At 42.0% G+C, this 16,299-nt stretch overlaps 1 protein-coding gene across 1 annotated transcript in view; it reads left to right on the top strand.

Annotated features, from left to right (window-relative positions):
• Nucleotides 1–15,391, top strand: part of RSBN1 (round spermatid basic protein 1) — a 28,130-nt gene extending 12,739 nt beyond the window's left edge. Inside the window, exons 2-7 of the mRNA XM_066600068.1 lie at nt 5,817–6,502; nt 8,040–8,177; nt 8,645–8,787; nt 11,686–11,853; nt 12,059–12,167; nt 13,135–15,391. Of these exons, the coding sequence (XP_066456165.1) occupies nt 5,817–6,502; nt 8,040–8,177; nt 8,645–8,787; nt 11,686–11,853; nt 12,059–12,167; nt 13,135–13,530 (1,640 nt within the window). The 3' untranslated portion in view covers nt 13,531–15,391. The remainder of the gene's footprint in view (nt 1–5,816; nt 6,503–8,039; nt 8,178–8,644; nt 8,788–11,685; nt 11,854–12,058; nt 12,168–13,134) is intronic.
• The last annotated feature ends 908 nt before the right edge of the window (nt 15,392–16,299 follow it).

The raw sequence follows: 16,299 nt of genomic DNA, 5'->3' as shown, positions 1-16,299 counted from the left end.
TTTTACTGTCCTCACTAATGGGCTTTAAACCTGCGCTTTCATCTTTTTAAGGTGGTGGCTTGGCTGGCTGACAGCTAGGCGTCTGCACTAACTGCCAGGAGCAGAGAAACCTCATATCCTGGCAGTTAACCCCTTACATGCTACAATCAATGGCAACTGTATCATGTAAGTAGATGACTGGCAGTAGGGGAAGAGCCTCCTTTTGTCATCCATCCGCATTTCACAGTGCAATTTACAAGGTACCAGTACGTTTCTATGGCAACCAGAAGCTAGACAAAAGCCTCCATGTCTGCCATGTTACTCAGTCTATTAGGGTCCGCCTCCAACAGAGCCTAATGGGCTACTTTCATGGACTTAATACAACGCACTACATAAGTATTGCAGTGTACTATCCTAGCGATAGAGTAATTGCATCTGCAAGTCCTCTCAAAAGACTAAAAAAAGTCTAAAAAAGTTCAGTTAAAGTTTAAATTAAAAGAAGAAAAAATCCAGTTTGTAAACAAAAAATACACATTTTTCTCCACAAAACCCCTCTTTTAAATGGATAAAATAGCAATGCATAACAGGTGTTACCACATTTGTAACCACCCAGACAATGAAAATATTTTATTTCTCTTGCATAGTGAACACAATTTACGGACAGCTGCACATGACCGGGTCAGGAGCCACTGCGGAATTCGACCCTGTGCCCGACTGGCAACCGCGCGTACCTGCCTTTTCTGTATCTTCTCTGTACTGCGGATGATCTGTACAGCTCGCTGTCGGAGATGTGCAATACAGATTTTTAAATTCTTCTTTAAACCTCTGCTGCTTTTCCCGCGTCATCGCCTAGTGCTGCTGTAGAACTTGCGCCCTTTCTGCAATGTCATTGCGGCAGGGCCACGGATTATACGGATTTCACTGACTTCAATGGAAGCCATCCGCGCAAAAATAGAACATGCGATTTTATTTTATTATTTTTTTTTTGTTCCCCACCCTCCCCCTCCAAGTGGAAAATCACAATTGGTTTCCATTCATGTGGAGGAAAAGCGTTTTTCTATAGCATATTATGGGTAGTATTTGCTGTGGAATCCGGAGGCACTCGGCCTAAATAAGGTAGGCCCCCTGTCCCCACGGGCGTTGCGAAGTCCCACGGCGAATCTCGCTGTGTGAGCCGACAGACGAATCTCCGCCGGTCAGCCTATCTGACCAATAGGCAGACCATGGAGAATCGCGACAATTTGCAGCATGCTGTTAATCGCAATGATTCTCTGCTCGTAGACACGGGGGCGGCGCTTTCCATAGCAGCGCTATGGAAAGCTTCAGATGGTGTGATCAAGTCCATGGACAGGGGGCCGTAATGCTAGGGATATTTGTTTGTTTTTGTTCGCCTGCCAAAGCCATAAAAAGAAAAGCAATCCAAAAGTCACATGTACCTCTAAAATGGCAGATAAAAACTACAACTCTTCCCTCAAGATACAAGACCTCATCGAGCTACGCTGCAGGTCCTCACGTAATATGCAATGGCGGGTTTTCTGGTTATTCTTTCTAAGGCTCTAAATTGGTGAGTTTACCGGACATGATGTTTATTACGTGATTGAGGAGCTCATTCGCCAAAAAAGGCTCCCTGATAACTGTGCAGGGTGTGGTTTGCTCACAACGTTGCAGGGTTGTTGCCTAAATAGCAGTTTTTAGGAACCATCTGGATGCTGCTGGTAATGCAGGTGCGTCACATTTGTATTTAGATGCTTCTGGTAATGCAGGTGCGTCATATCTGGATGCTGCTGGTAATGCAGGCGTGTCACATTTGTCTTTAGATGCTGCTGGTAATGCAGGTGCGTCACATTTGTATTTGGTTGCTGCTGGTAATGCAGGTGCGTCATATCTGGATGCTGCTGGTAATGCAGGTGTGTCACATTTGTCTTTAGAGGCTGCTGGTAATGCAGGTGCGTCACATTTGTATTTGGTTGCTGCTGGTAATGCAGGTGCGTCATATCTGGTTGCTGCTGGTAATGCAGGTGCGTCATATCTGGATGCTGCTGGTAATGCAGGTGCGTCACATTTGTATTTAGATGCTTCTGGTAATGCAGGTGCGTCATATCTGGATGCTGCTGGTAATGCAGGTGCGTCGCATTTGTATTTGGTTGCTGCTGGTAATGCAGGTGCGTCATATCTGTAATGACTGTCTCTTGCTCTTTGCTGGGTTCTATTTCCCCATTTGGTCAGCTCTTTCATTTTCCCCATTCCGTCCAGGTCTCTCGATGTGACGACCTCATGGTCGGACGCCGCCGCTCATTTGCGCGGTCATAAGCCGCTCTGATGCGGTTTTACTCTGTTCCTAAGCAGTTTATTTGTGGATGTGCTGATGCGCTTCTGGCACATGCAGTGTGGAAATAAAGGAATATTATATGTAGGTCAAAACCATGGCAACGCTGAGATGTGTAAGGCAAGGTCGTTGTGACGGTGCACACAGTATATGCCGACACATCCGTCTAATTACACCCAGCCTTTTCATTTGCCTGCTGGCAATATAAGTCATTATACACCACCTTGGGGAAAGTGTCTTATATTCAATGTTTAACTGGGGCCATTTACAACTGGAAGTATTAATCAGTACATAGATTTGTTTCAGGGTGCTGGGCCATAGATAGAGGCATTTTTCTAAAAAAAAAAAATTATATATATATATATATATATATATATATATAATTTATTTTTCTTCAATAATGCGTTGAACAGCTCAGAATTAAATGAATTATCCAACTTTAAAATAGGCCATCAATAGTAGGCCGATGATTGTCTTCTGGATGCAGAAGACAAGCGGGGACACCCCGCTTGTCTTCTGCATCCTCCGCTCCGAGCGCTTGGCTGTATAACAGCCGGGCGCTCTGAGTAGGGGAACAGCTGTCTTCTGCATCCTCCACTGGCAGCGCAAGGTGATCGCTCATCTTGCGCTGTAAATGACACAACGATGATCGCTCAAAAGTCGCTTGAGCGACATCTTTTTGAGCGATTATCGTTGCGTTTAAACCAGCCTTTACTGCAGAGGGTAGGCTTGGTATTGCAGGCCAAGTTCCTTTTCTCTTCAGTGCCTGTAATACAAAGTCTGGCCACTGCAATGTGAATGGAGCTGTCTGCTTCCTGCAGAAATCGGCTTAGTGCATGAGTGCAAATGGCCAGCTTACAGCTGAGCAGTGGGAGTCCTAGGTGGCAGACTATCACCAAACTACTATTGATGACCTATCCTAAGGATGTGTCATCAATAGTTACAACCGCACAACACCTTTTTAAACTGCTACCCATGCAATTAAATAAGAAGCTATACTTTCCCAGGAAATGGTGCAGTAAGTCCCTTGCTAATTCTGGTCTGTACCTACAGCAGAAGTCAGGTGACCACAGCAGCCAATCTGAGGCCCATTCTCCTGGCATCAGCACTTGCGTCCTGGGCGCTATGTTGCCAGTTCAGAACAGTGATGTTGCTGGTCAAGTTGCCGTAATAGTACTGACCCATAAAATAAAATTAACATGTCGTTTTGGTTCGTTTGTTTTCTTACTGCAGCATGCTTGTCATAATAGCAAGGCCTCCAAAGGATGACACAATTGCATTTGGCTCTCATTTCAGCCCACTTAGAAACTTTTTAAAGCATTTTTTCAGTACATTTTATGATACTACTGAGAAGTAGTTGCTCTGCAAAAAAAAACAAAAGACTCATACGGCTTGTCAACAAAGTCAACAAAAAATACTAAAAAGGAAAAATGACTTAGAAGTAAGAAACTCTACCAAAGGTGCTTGGAATTCAAGATTTTTTTTTCTCCAAAAATAAAACAAACAAAACACTAATTGGGGAAAAAATGGTAACTTGAAAGAGCCCTTTTAAAAGGTGTGTGTGTGTGTGTGTGTGTGTGTTTTATTTTTTTTATGATTTTGCATTCACCAACTACCGTTTTCCCCCAAAATAAGACCCAGTCATATATCAATTTTTGCCCCAAAAGAGGCGCTAGGTTTTATTTTCAGGGGTGTCTTATACTTACCTAGCAGGCTTGCTCAATGTCCTTCCTGCTGCTCTACGGAGCTCCGGCAGTCCTCGGCCGCCCACAGAAGATCCCTTACTGGTTACGGAACTCATAAATCCCGCCTCCAGAAACCGATGTCTCTGATTGGCTGAGCAGCACTTGAGAACTAATCAATCAATGCAGTGCTCAATGAACCAGTGCCATGGCTGTGGTTGGTTCTCAGGTTCATCCAGCGCTGGATTGATTGGCTGGGCAGCACTTATCACAGTGATCACGTTGTGGAGGCAGGATTTATGAATTGGCTGAGCCGCGGCATTTATTGGGGACTTCATAAGCGGTAGGGATGTGGCCCGAGCAGCTGGGTAATGAATTGCTTTTTTATCTATAAAGGTAATGCAGGTAGGTCTTATTTTCGTGGGAAACATGGTAGTGAAACATAATCTAATTTTCTTAATCTGCATTTATTTCTTGATGGGTGTGTGTGTGTGTGCCAAAAGCTGTAACGTTTTTTTTGGGTTTTTTTCCATTGATGGAGCTTTATAAGGGCGGGATGAACGTCAGTCTTCATTTATACAATTTTTGGGAACATGCACCATTTTTCTTTTTCCTAGAGGCAAGATTAACAAAATTTGCAATTGTGGCATATTTTTTTTATTCTTTTTTTCAGGATGTGCACTATGCGGGTTAAATAACGTACTAAATTTTTTGTTGTTGTCCCATTAGGGGACTCTAAGATCTGCATTTTTTTTTTTTTATTCTTCTAATACACTACTATACATCAGTACAGTAGCACATTAGAAAACCTATGAGGTCAGCCAGCTATATTTAAGTCTCCGGGTACCACAGCAACCCTTAGGGACCCCGCAATAACATTGCAGGGCTCCGATGATTGAGAGGGGGAGCCCCCTCCCTCTGTCTGCCCCTTCATGCCACGTTCACACTGACCGTGGAGTGTAAAGGGTTAAATGGCAGGAATCAAAGGGAGCAAGTGACCGGCTGTCCTCCTACAGCTTGAGCAGCCACTCTCCCCCCCCCCCCCCCCCCCCAGCACGGTAGACGCATGTCAAGCTTCTAAGCAGCGCCGGATCTTGATGGGTCTAAATGGATCATAAGGTGCATTACTGTACAAAAATCATCTGTCACGCGTGCAAGAAATGTACGGATTTTCATCAGTGCCGCTCCATATGCACCAGTTTGCAGTGGTGTTTTGTATTGTGCGGTTTTTTTTTTTTAACCTCAAAATGACATCTGTAGCAAATCTTTATTAAATAAATAAATACATATTGCACCCGTGGTTTTATCTTTTTGATTCGCACAGCAATTTCTAGCAATGGAATCGTAATTTGTGGACAGACATGAGCTTCATCAAAGTGCTCTCCATTTCTTGTTTTAAATTTTTTTTTTTTTTTTTGTCCTCAGTTACCACTAAGTTATGGTACTTATAGTTTGGATGACTTGCAATCTGGGAGCCCCACCCCACCCCATACTTGCCCAGTCTCCTGTTCCTCTGGTGTCAGTGCATATGCAGTAAGTGGGATTCTTTTCAGAAGTCAAGCTTGCTGTGCGCTTGCTGACTTTTCTGGAGAACGCCACAGGAACAGGTGAGTTAATGGTGCTTCTAGTTGGTGACGGGTTCCCTTTAATTATATATTTAGCTCCTAGATTTTCTAGTTTTTTGTCTTTTTTGGCGCACTGTATCACATTGAGCCTCACGTTAGGCCGATTCCAAGTGGCACTTATGCCTGCTGTTCTCTAGAAGTGTTTATCACACACTTTGTAAAAAGTACTGTAAATAAGTTTTTAATCAACTTTTTGTTTTACAGAAATCACAGATGAAAATGGTAAATTTCAGCGACTGATAAAGGATGAAGATGACGACGATGATGCTATCCTCCTTAAAAAGCTTAAGAAAAAGAAGAAGAAGAAACATAGAGATGACTTAAGGGGCAGGAGGTTGAAAATGTACAACAAGGAGGTACAGACCCTTTGCGCTGGACTGACACGCACCAGCCAAGAAGTCATGGATCAGTCCGACGTCGAGGTAAACAAGGAGTCCTCTAGATATTTAAAGGATGAGCAGTTATGTCGCTCGGACTTGGGGACGGAAGAATACCGCATCCCGCAGGAGGTCCAGATGCCTTTCGCCTCTCACCGAGAGCACTGCATTCGTAGCGGTACGTTAAATGCAGAATCTAGGTTCAGCCGGTTGATGCATGAGGAGAAGCAGTCGAATGGTGGAGCCCCGGTTCTACATGCCTACATGGATGAACTTTCCTTCTTGTCTCCTGTGGAGATGGAGAAATTTGCAGAGGAATTCCTGGAACGGACATTTTCTGAGAATGACAAGAATGCAGCCTACTACGCCCTGGCCATAGTACACGGTGCTGCCGCCTACTTGCCCGATTTTCTGGACTACTTTGCTTTTAATTTCCCAAACACCCCGGTAAAAATGGAAATCATTGGCAAGAAGGATATTGAGACGACAACAATTGAAAACTTCCATGCACAGGTTAGACAATGTTTTTTTGTTTTTGTTTTTTTCTTGTTCCGTTTAGGGTTATTTGAAGGGGGTGTTTGTGTTTGATACAGCTAAATTCTTTCCATTGAAGAGAAGGTCAAGAGACATCACATTCGAATAATCCTTTTTAAGCATTGGGTTCATTCATCTGCAGTACTCGGGCCTTGTGGTTGTTGAGTTCGGCGTGGCATAAGAAAGGTCTGGACCCATTTTAGCCGGGTTATTAAAAAAAATTAAATTGTCAGTTTCTGTTGCAGATTTTTTTCCCTTTCAATGTACGGCAGTGAGAACCGCATATTTATACAAGTGGATTTCTCTGCCGTGTAGAACAACCGTTAAGTGACTGGGATCAGCCACACCAGCTGATACGTCGTATGATTGGCTGCAGCCAGTGGTTGAGAAACCATATTTCTTCTTCTCATATTTTCTTCTAGAATTTTAGTCTCTTATTTCTATTGACCAAGAAGCCCAAAAAACTTTCCTTCATCACAGTTGCCCTAGTACATATACATGGCTACAACAATAACACTATTGCTCTTCAAATTATGCTGGACTCTCACGACTGAGTCTCGCGCTCAAGTATGCAATGAGGTGTACTTGCTCGTGCCACCATTCCCCATGCGCTATCTTGGCATGTATGCGACAAGATAAAGCATGCTGTGTTTTTTTTTTTTTGTTTTTTTTTTATCTATGTAATCCCCAAGATGGATGATAAATAGCTGATTACTGGGACCTAGATTGGGGCTCTTAAGCAACACTGCTGTTCCATTCAAAGTCTGACATTGACAGCGGATTCCAGCACTTGACTGTTTCCATCAGCCCCATAGACTTGTATTAAACTTCTCCTCAGGGTGCGTTCACACACCAAAATCCACAGCATATTTCCACCTGATTTTAGTACAGATCCTCAAAAAAAAAAAAATCTGTCAGAATTCTGCACCATTCGGTGCATCTTTTGATGCAGATTTGCAGCTAATTTTCACTTTGTGCTGATTCTGATGCACATTTTCCACTGTGGAAATTCCACACCAAATCTGCCACATGTAAACATGCTTACTGCATTGTGCCGGGAGGATAAACTGGGGGGGCTTGGTCTTCGATAAGTGATACATTTCATTTGTTGGAAACCAACTCTACCAGAGCTGTACTACAAAATGAACCTACCCCCCCCCCCCCCCTTCCCTACCGGAGATAGCCAGATACATATACTCTTCTCCTCTGGTAGTCCCATTGAAATACATGGAGCGCTACCATGTCCACTTTATTCAGGGACACTCGGGACACCATATTTTCCATAACTGGTGAGGGTTCCATTTGCGGAGCTACACCTGTCTGTATCAGATTCCATATCCACAGGAGTACTTCTCGGGAGACTGCCCCATTTAAGGTTCAAACTGGAAAATATAACCTGGTCTGCAGAATATCATGCATATTTTTTTCACTGAATGTCTTTCCAAAAGTATAGATTCTACCGCTTGTTTTTAAGATTGATTGTCAATCCATTTTTGGTCCCCCTTTCTTGTTGTAGGTCAGCAGGACGTATTGCTGCGGCACATACAGAGCTGGTCCGATGAGGCAGATCAGCCTGGTTGGAGCTGTTGATGAAGAGGTTGGAGACTTTTTCCCAGAGTTCCTGGACATGTTGGAAGAATCTCCTTTTTTAAAGGTGTGTGTGTGTGGTGTGTGTGTGTGTTACCTTATTTCACAATTATTTATTTGGGGGAGGTGTAAAATAATTTTTGCTCTTCTGACTTGGTTTAGATTCCTCCTTGTATTGGCATTGTTATTGCTCATTAATACAACAGATTATTTGCAGTCTTTGATTTATTTGCATGTTTTGAAGATGACTGCTGTGATAGGTTTAGAGTGGTCTCACATCTGCGTTGGGACCTCCAGTCAGAGGTTCTATGGCTGATCCGGCTCAAAATACAGAAAGAAAAAGCACTGCATACAGCACTCTTTCTTCTGTCTAAAGGCCGGGCAGCTGAGCGAAAACCAGATGGACCTCATTATAGTCAATGGGGTCTGTTCGGTTCCATCCCGGATATCAGAGCCCCCACTTCAGCCATGAAACCACCCTTACTCATTTAATCTTCAGCTTTTTTATTCTTCCTGTTTCCAATATTCTTGCAGATGACATTGCCTTGGGGAACGATGTCTACACTCAAGCTTCAGTGCCGGTCACAAAGTGATGATGGCCCAATCTTGTGGGTGAGACCCGGAGAGCAAATGATCCCTACAGCAGACATGCCAAAATCTCCTTTCAAGAGAAGAAGGTAAAACAAATACATTAGTATTAATGGAGGGTGTAAATTTAGGGTGGCTTTATACGGAGCAACTTCTCATTCAAACAGTCACTCAACGGAGAGAATATAAGTGATAGTTGTTCCATGTCAACACAGCAACGGCCTGAGTGATGAATGAGAATTCGTCTACTAGTCGCTAACTTACCATTTCAGTAAACCTAAAGTGTCTGGTTGATGAATTCTTGCCCGGTGTAAAGAGGCGATAGTGAGCCTTTCTACAACTACAGAACTACTACTGGAAGGTGTCTCTCTAAAGCTTCATATTTTTGGTTTTTCTAGTACAGTTATGCAGACAGTTCTGACCACAAACTTGTGAACTTCTACATAAATGTGACATGCAATCAGATATTAATGTATATCCTAAAAACAGGTGAAGAGAATTCGAGAGATGCTTTTCTTTCCTTTAGCAGTTCCACAATTGAGTGTAATTTTATTTTTGATTTCAAATCGGTTGGTTTGTTTCTCTCCTTTCAATAAGGCTGCTTTCACATGATCGTACTACAGGCATGCTTTTGCGTCCATATCACAGTAACATGGTGTATAAGGCTGAGAAAAAGACTTGTGTCCATCCGGTTCAGCCTATTACCCCGCACATACAAACAATCACTGAAAGCGTCCATATACTTACTGATACAGGAGGGCAGATGTCTGCACCCCCTCAGCATGCAGGCAGCCAAACTGCCAAATGAGGTTGTGTGAGTGGCTGTCTCATCGGTGTCCTCCACAGGTGTAACGGTCTCCCTTATTTGGTAGTTTGGCAGCCTGCATGTTTCGGTGGTATACATATTTGCCCTCCCGTATCAGTAAGTATACGGCCTTTTTCAGTGATTGTTTGTTTTTAGATTTCCCTTTCTGTGATACATTTATATTAGTGTAGGGACTCACAAAAAGTGGGGAGCCTTGATAATTGGCTAGTGAGCTCAAGTATTTTGGCCAAAATCCAATTAATACCTCACATTTATTATGTACTAGCTTACCTGTCGCGCGTTGCTGCGAAGACAGACCTATGTTTTTATATATAGATATAGAGAGAACAACCAATCACAGCCCAGCTTTCAGGTTACCTCGGCGGTATAATATACAACAACCAATCACAGCGCAGCTTTCATGTTACCTCGCCCGTATAAGGAGTATAAGGATGGAAATCGAATGATCTACGTCTGGGGGGCATAACTATCGACAATGCTTGCCTATCGTAGGATAGATGGACTATGCCAAAAACCTTCGCAGGCGGGTACTCAACAACTTCCCAAAGTTTCATGGTGATCGGATGAATGGTGTAGTAATGCATAAAAGACAGACAGACACGCACACAATTTTGTGTGTGTATATGTATATGTGTATATATAATTTATTATTCACATGCAGTGCAGCTTTTATACTGAGGAGCCCAGGGTGGCAGTACCAATGTGGTTCACTTTTTGAGGTGCAGGGCAACCTGCCGAACTTTTATAGTGTCATTAATAGGTTGCTAGTCTGCATGGTGCACTACAATTATCAGAATGTCTGGCACTTTATATCTGCTCTGTGAAGCAGTATACACCAAGCAGCCACCCCCCCCCCCCCCTCTATATTAGGAGGTTGTGTGAGTGGCTGTCACATCGGTGTCCTCCGCAGGTGTAACTGTCTCCCTCATTTGGCATTTGGCTGCCTGCATGCTGGGGTGGTGCACATATTTGCCCTCCTGTATCAGTAGGTATACGGCCGTTTTCAGTGATTGTTTGTTTTTATATTTCCCTTTCTGTGATGCATATTACTACCACAAAGTTGATCCAAGGGGAGCCAAAAAAACCAATGAGGTAGAAGCCAATTTCCTTATTTTAGAAGAAAAATTTTTCTTTCAGACTCCAAATTTGGCAATCGAAACACTCCCTGGATCACCAACCCTTCTGAAGTAATCAGTGATATAATGTGTAATATTTAAATAAGGGAGATGGCACTGTGGAGGTATTATTCCACCTATTGGAAGGCAGCATTCCTTCAAGCCAAAGTTAGATTCTGTACATGGGAGTCTGGCTTTGCTTTTAATTCCCAATCATTGTTACAAGGCTTGTATAAGAGTCTAACTTGGGCTTGAAGGAATGCTGCCTTCCAATAGTGGCACTGTGGAGGTATTATTCAATCTCCCTTGTTTGAATATTGCCCGAGAAGCATGAATGGCCTTTTTGGGTTTCCTCACTCACCGTCTAGGTGCTCTCCCTAAGGAGAAACGTGTAATATTGTAACGCTCAAAAAAATGCGTCCAGGCCTCTTCTTAAACTTTACAGACAAGTGTCCCAGCCTGACTGCAGGTCTTCTGACCCAAACGCGTAGAATCGTAGAGCAATCTTTGATGCTATGAGTTCAGGTAATAGATCCACCGCTGGGCAAAGACTATTGTCTATATTACGAGTGCAAATAATACGCGCATGTGAAAGCGGCCTAAGGCCAGTTTCACATGGACGTAAGCATATTGCGTGTGTGTGTTTTACTGTGTTTTGTTTTTTTTTCACACACAAGCATGCTCCTACTGGGCAATTAAGCTAATTAGTTCAATATGTGCTATGTTCTTGCGCATATGTGCAGAAAAATAGAGAATTCTGCATATCTTTCTTGCACGAACGAAATCCGCACACACAATATGCTTATGTGAACAAACCCATTGAAATGGGCTCTATTCGCCACCTTTTATGCGCGCTAACTCGACCGTGTGAATCCATAAATTAGCACAGTAAGTTGGGAAGTTTTTAAAGTGTCTACAAAGTTTTTGGTGTCTTTGTATAGAAGCCATTTCTTCTACCTACTTGAATAATTGACATGACTCTGCTAGGAAATGGCCTTCATATATATCTGAAGATGTTTAAACCCTGTTTTTGTGTATAAATGCAGGTCTATGAATGAGATAAAGAATCTGCAGTACTTGCCGCGCACCAGTGAGCCCAGAGAAGTCCTGTTCGAGGACAGAACAAGAGCTCATGCTGATCACGTTGGCCAAGGTTTCGACTGGGAGAGTACGGCTGCAGTAGGGGTTTTGAAGGCTGTGCAGTTTGCAGAATGGTAGGCTCATGTCTTAAGAAAATACAGGCTAGAGAACTGTTATTGATGTCTTATGAAATTAGAACCATTACTTATTGTTGATATATATTAGTTCTCATATTTTGGAATAGCTAAGGATAGTAATAAAGTAGTTTTTAAAATAATAACACGTGTAGGAGCCTAAAATTACATGGAGACTTCTTAATCTCCTTATCCTATCTTGTAGGAGCGATCGACCTCGTATAACCAAAGATGTGATCTGCTTCCATGCGGAGGACTTCTCCCACGTTGTGCAGAGGTTACAGTTAGATCTCCACGAGCCTCCTGTGTCTCAGGTAATTCTTTAAAACTGGCTATTTTACATTTCAGTGCTAATTAATTGGGCGTGGAAATAATCCTACCGCTTCATAAGTGTATTTCCTAGAAGACGCCACTCTTTAACAAGGTGGTGGTGCCGGTGGGATTTTTACAAAATGTTTTTGAGAATTTTTTTGTACAGCACTCACAAATGACAATTTTATTTTTTTTTTGGGGGGGGGGGGGGGGGGGTTTCAACAACCCATATGTGCCCCAGAGCAGTGCCATTCGAATATACAACTTGTCGCAAGAACAACTTATGTCTTTTTGGAATGCAATGATGACAATTGCTTGGTCCTTAAAACAAATGTAGGTTTGTCTCTAGAGATGAGCGAGCAGGCTCGATAAGGCAAACTACTCGAGCGAGTAGTGCCTTATTCGAGTACCTGCCCGCTCGTCTCTAAAGAATCGGGTGGCGGCAGGGTGCGGGGAGCGGCAGGGGAGAGCGGGGAGGAACGGAGGGGAGATCTCTCCCTCTCTTCCCCCCCGCTACACCCTACTCACCGCCGCAACTCATCTGTCACCCGCGCCAGCAGCCGAATCTCTAGAGACAAGCGGGCAGGTACTCTAATGAGGCACTACTCGCTCGAGTAGTTTGCCTTATCGAATATGCTCGCTCATCTGTATTTGTCACTAAGGGGTTAATATTTTTTGTGAATGCGGTTGTTCTTTAATGGTGCTTGTAAGGGTCCCCAACTATTACAGCTTTCTGACCACCACCCCCCACCCCTTCGCCATTAGCATACCTTATGGTGGAAAAATTCCTGTAGGTGCTTACTGCTTACCTATCCACAGTATGGGTGATCAACATGATTAATGGGGAGACGCCTTTTACGTTGATGCTGATCCAGATGTTATATGTAGCTTTAGGTTTTACTTCGCAGTAGATTATCCCCTCTGCATTACATTTGTGTATGTCAGTTTTCTATTTCTTCTCACTTTCAGTGCGTTCAATGGGTCGATGAAGCTAAACTCAATCAGATGCGTCGAGAAGGCATCCGGTACGCTCGGATCCAGTTGTGCGATAACGACGTTTATTTTATCCCACGCAATGTCATTCACCAATTTAAGACTGTGTCAGCGGTGTGCAGTTTGGCCTGGCACATACGGTTGAAGCAGTACACCTCGAACAAAGAAGAAACCCAACCTGTAGAAACGGAACACAGCGCTGATGTCAAAGCACCGGAGGAGCTCTCCACCACTATAAAAACGGAAACCGAGGAAACTCCTCTCTCCATACCAACACAAGGACCTTTCGTAGCAGCACTCCTTCCATCACAGAGGCTGGACATCCAGCCGTCCCCAACACAAACTCCTAGTACATATCAGTCAGATTTGTAGATAAAAATGTTCTGAAAATTTTATTTTTTTTCCTCTTTCATTTAATTTTTTTTGTTATACCTATTTTTTAAAACTTTTTTGATGTGAAGTTATAGTTTTATAACAGACTGACTCCTGTAATTTCCAAATATCTCCAATACCGGTTTCATAAACCTTTTATCTAGGTTTCTTTTAGCTGACGCAGCTAACTGGGACGGCAGAATATGTCATTTAAGTAGCACTGCTGGCTATAAAAAGTATATTACGTGTGGAAAAAAATACACAACTTTCTACATGACGTAATTTCAGCAGATCACTTGTGTGGCGGGGCTATCGGTCGCACAAACACTTTTTACGCTTGGAGTTTAATAAAAGCACTTTTACGTAACGTTTCTAAACGTGGCTAATTGACATCACATAACCATCATATGTACTTTTTAGTAGGGTTATTTGCTCTGAAATCGTGACCAGACTAAAAATTTTAGTTGGTTACTTTATATTTATATATTTTTTTTCTCCAAAATTACAACTAATTTGACCTTTTCATATATATTTCTTTTTATTATTAGTTTGGTACAAGAATTTCAGATTCATGCAAATAGCCCAATTAGTAAAAAAAAAATAGTCCTATAGGGTTTTCTTTTTTTTAAATTTTTATATGTATTTATTTTTATACGCTCTCACCTTATAATTTATAATGTTCATCCTGATCAAGTACGTACTAAACCGATTCCAGCACTTAGTCGTTTGGTATTTTTCAGATTTTTAAATTCAATTTAAATGAAGTGAATTGAGTAGAATTTTTTAAAATAAGGACTTTGAGTCCCCCTTTTTTTTTTTTTTTTGTGTTCCATGTAGCTACATGTTCAATGGATTGTTGTCCATTTTTTAAAACCACTCATGTCGGCTACAAAAGTTATCTTGCGTTTTTACTACATTGATGTAAATTTTAGTAATTTGATATTAGACAAATGAGAACTGTCGGCAAAAATGAAACGGTTTCCGTGACTTTAATGCTAAGCTTTTTAATGCAGTGAATTATCACGCGCTTAAGCTATGTTTACGCCAATCCTGGATGATATGGTTGACTGTAAATGTACTCAAAAGGTCTGGTTACTACGGAGCAAATGGCATTTGGTGCAGTTATTGGAATATTTGCAATGGCTGTTAATCAATGAAGGATGCAGTTGACCATTTCACGTTTTCCACGGATTGGCGTCTTTTTGATTTTCACCAACGATGGCTTATATTCGAATTGTTTGAGCATCTTGTTCTTCCATGTTGCTTTAAGAAATATCTCCATTTTGGATTGTGTCTGCAACCTGGCTCTTGATTTTGTTCAAATGTACCTTCTATTGTTCTCCACCACCCAGTAGCACACTTGGAGAATGAACTTTTGTAATTCCAAAACTGGTGGAGAGCAAAGATGACGCACTCCCACACTGGTTTTTATACATTTCCTCACCAGCTCCAGTCGTGAACCACTAAGACGCCTTCCTTTTGGCATCTCAATAAGAGCATTGTATTTATTTTTTAATAAGTATATAGAAATACAAAGTGTGTGGATCTATCTTTGTTTATCGAAATAGAAGCTGTAAAAGAACTTTTACGTACAGTATGACAAATTTTAATAAGTCTGAAACAAAAATCGGATATTGTCCTTTTTTGGAATTTTAAGCCTACACTTCAGTAACTTGTTGGTTGCAATACAACACAGGCTGAGTGCGCCACTTTTTGTTGTATAAACTTTCCTTTTTGGTTTCACAGTGGCTGTAGCGAAAATTGATTATGATTGTATAAAAGATAAAGCCAAATAGATTTTGAGCATATGGTTCTTTAAATGAGCTTTATTTTCATTTAGAATTAAATGGATTATTGTAAATGCTCTGTGCGTCAGAATTCATCATTTTTTATAAGCTACTTTTCCTGGAGAGGGACTTCTATTGCCAACTTATTAATAAGACAAATAGAAGAAGTGTCAAACCACAATGAAGTAATTATGAAAAATTTTAATTTTTGGGATTTAGCATGGGAATATGAAACCTGTGACTCTCACAAGGGCGATAAGTTCTTGAGAACAATTAATAACTACCTTGCCCAACTTATACGGGAGCCAACTAGAGGGAGCGCCATTCTGGACTTACTACTAACCAACAGACTGTACAGAATCACAGGGGTGCAGGTTGAGTGACCATAATATAATTAATTTCCAGCTGTCATTCAATAGGCAGCCTTATCAGGGAACAACAAAAAACTAAACTTTAGTAATGCAAAATTTTGATCAGCTCTTGGCAACATTAAATGGGACAATATCCTCAAAAATAACAGTAGAGGTGACAAATGGGAGAAGTTTAAAAGCATCCTAAATACCTCATCTTTATACCCTTCAAAAATAAAAGAAGGAAACCAATGTGGCTCAATAAGACTGTAAGGGGGGCAGTAAGTGGGAAAAAAAGCGTTTAAAAGACTAAGACAAGAAGGCAGTGAAAAAACACTAAAAATATACAGGGGGGGGGGGGGGGGAGAATCAAAACTGCCAAGGAGGAGGCAGAGAGACTGATTGCCAAAGCGAGCAAAAGTAACCCTAAACTATTTTTCAGTTACATAAACTATAAAATGATTTGCACTGGGGGCACTGGCCCTTTAACAAATAATGCAGGAGAAGTCATAGAAGCTGATGTGGGGGGGAGGTTGCTGTGTGTTATAATGTGCACGTGCCGAAATTCATTGCATCACTTATCAGTTTTCTCTCCTTCCCACTGCCGCCCATACGGGCCGCTGATTGAAGGC

Source organism: Eleutherodactylus coqui, chromosome 4 (assembly GCF_035609145.1).
Source record: "Eleutherodactylus coqui strain aEleCoq1 chromosome 4, aEleCoq1.hap1, whole genome shotgun sequence".
Lineage (NCBI taxonomy): Eukaryota > Metazoa > Chordata > Amphibia > Anura > Eleutherodactylidae > Eleutherodactylus > Eleutherodactylus coqui.
The sequence above is the reverse complement of the archived record's forward strand: the minus strand, read 5'-3'. Positions and strand labels throughout refer to the sequence as shown.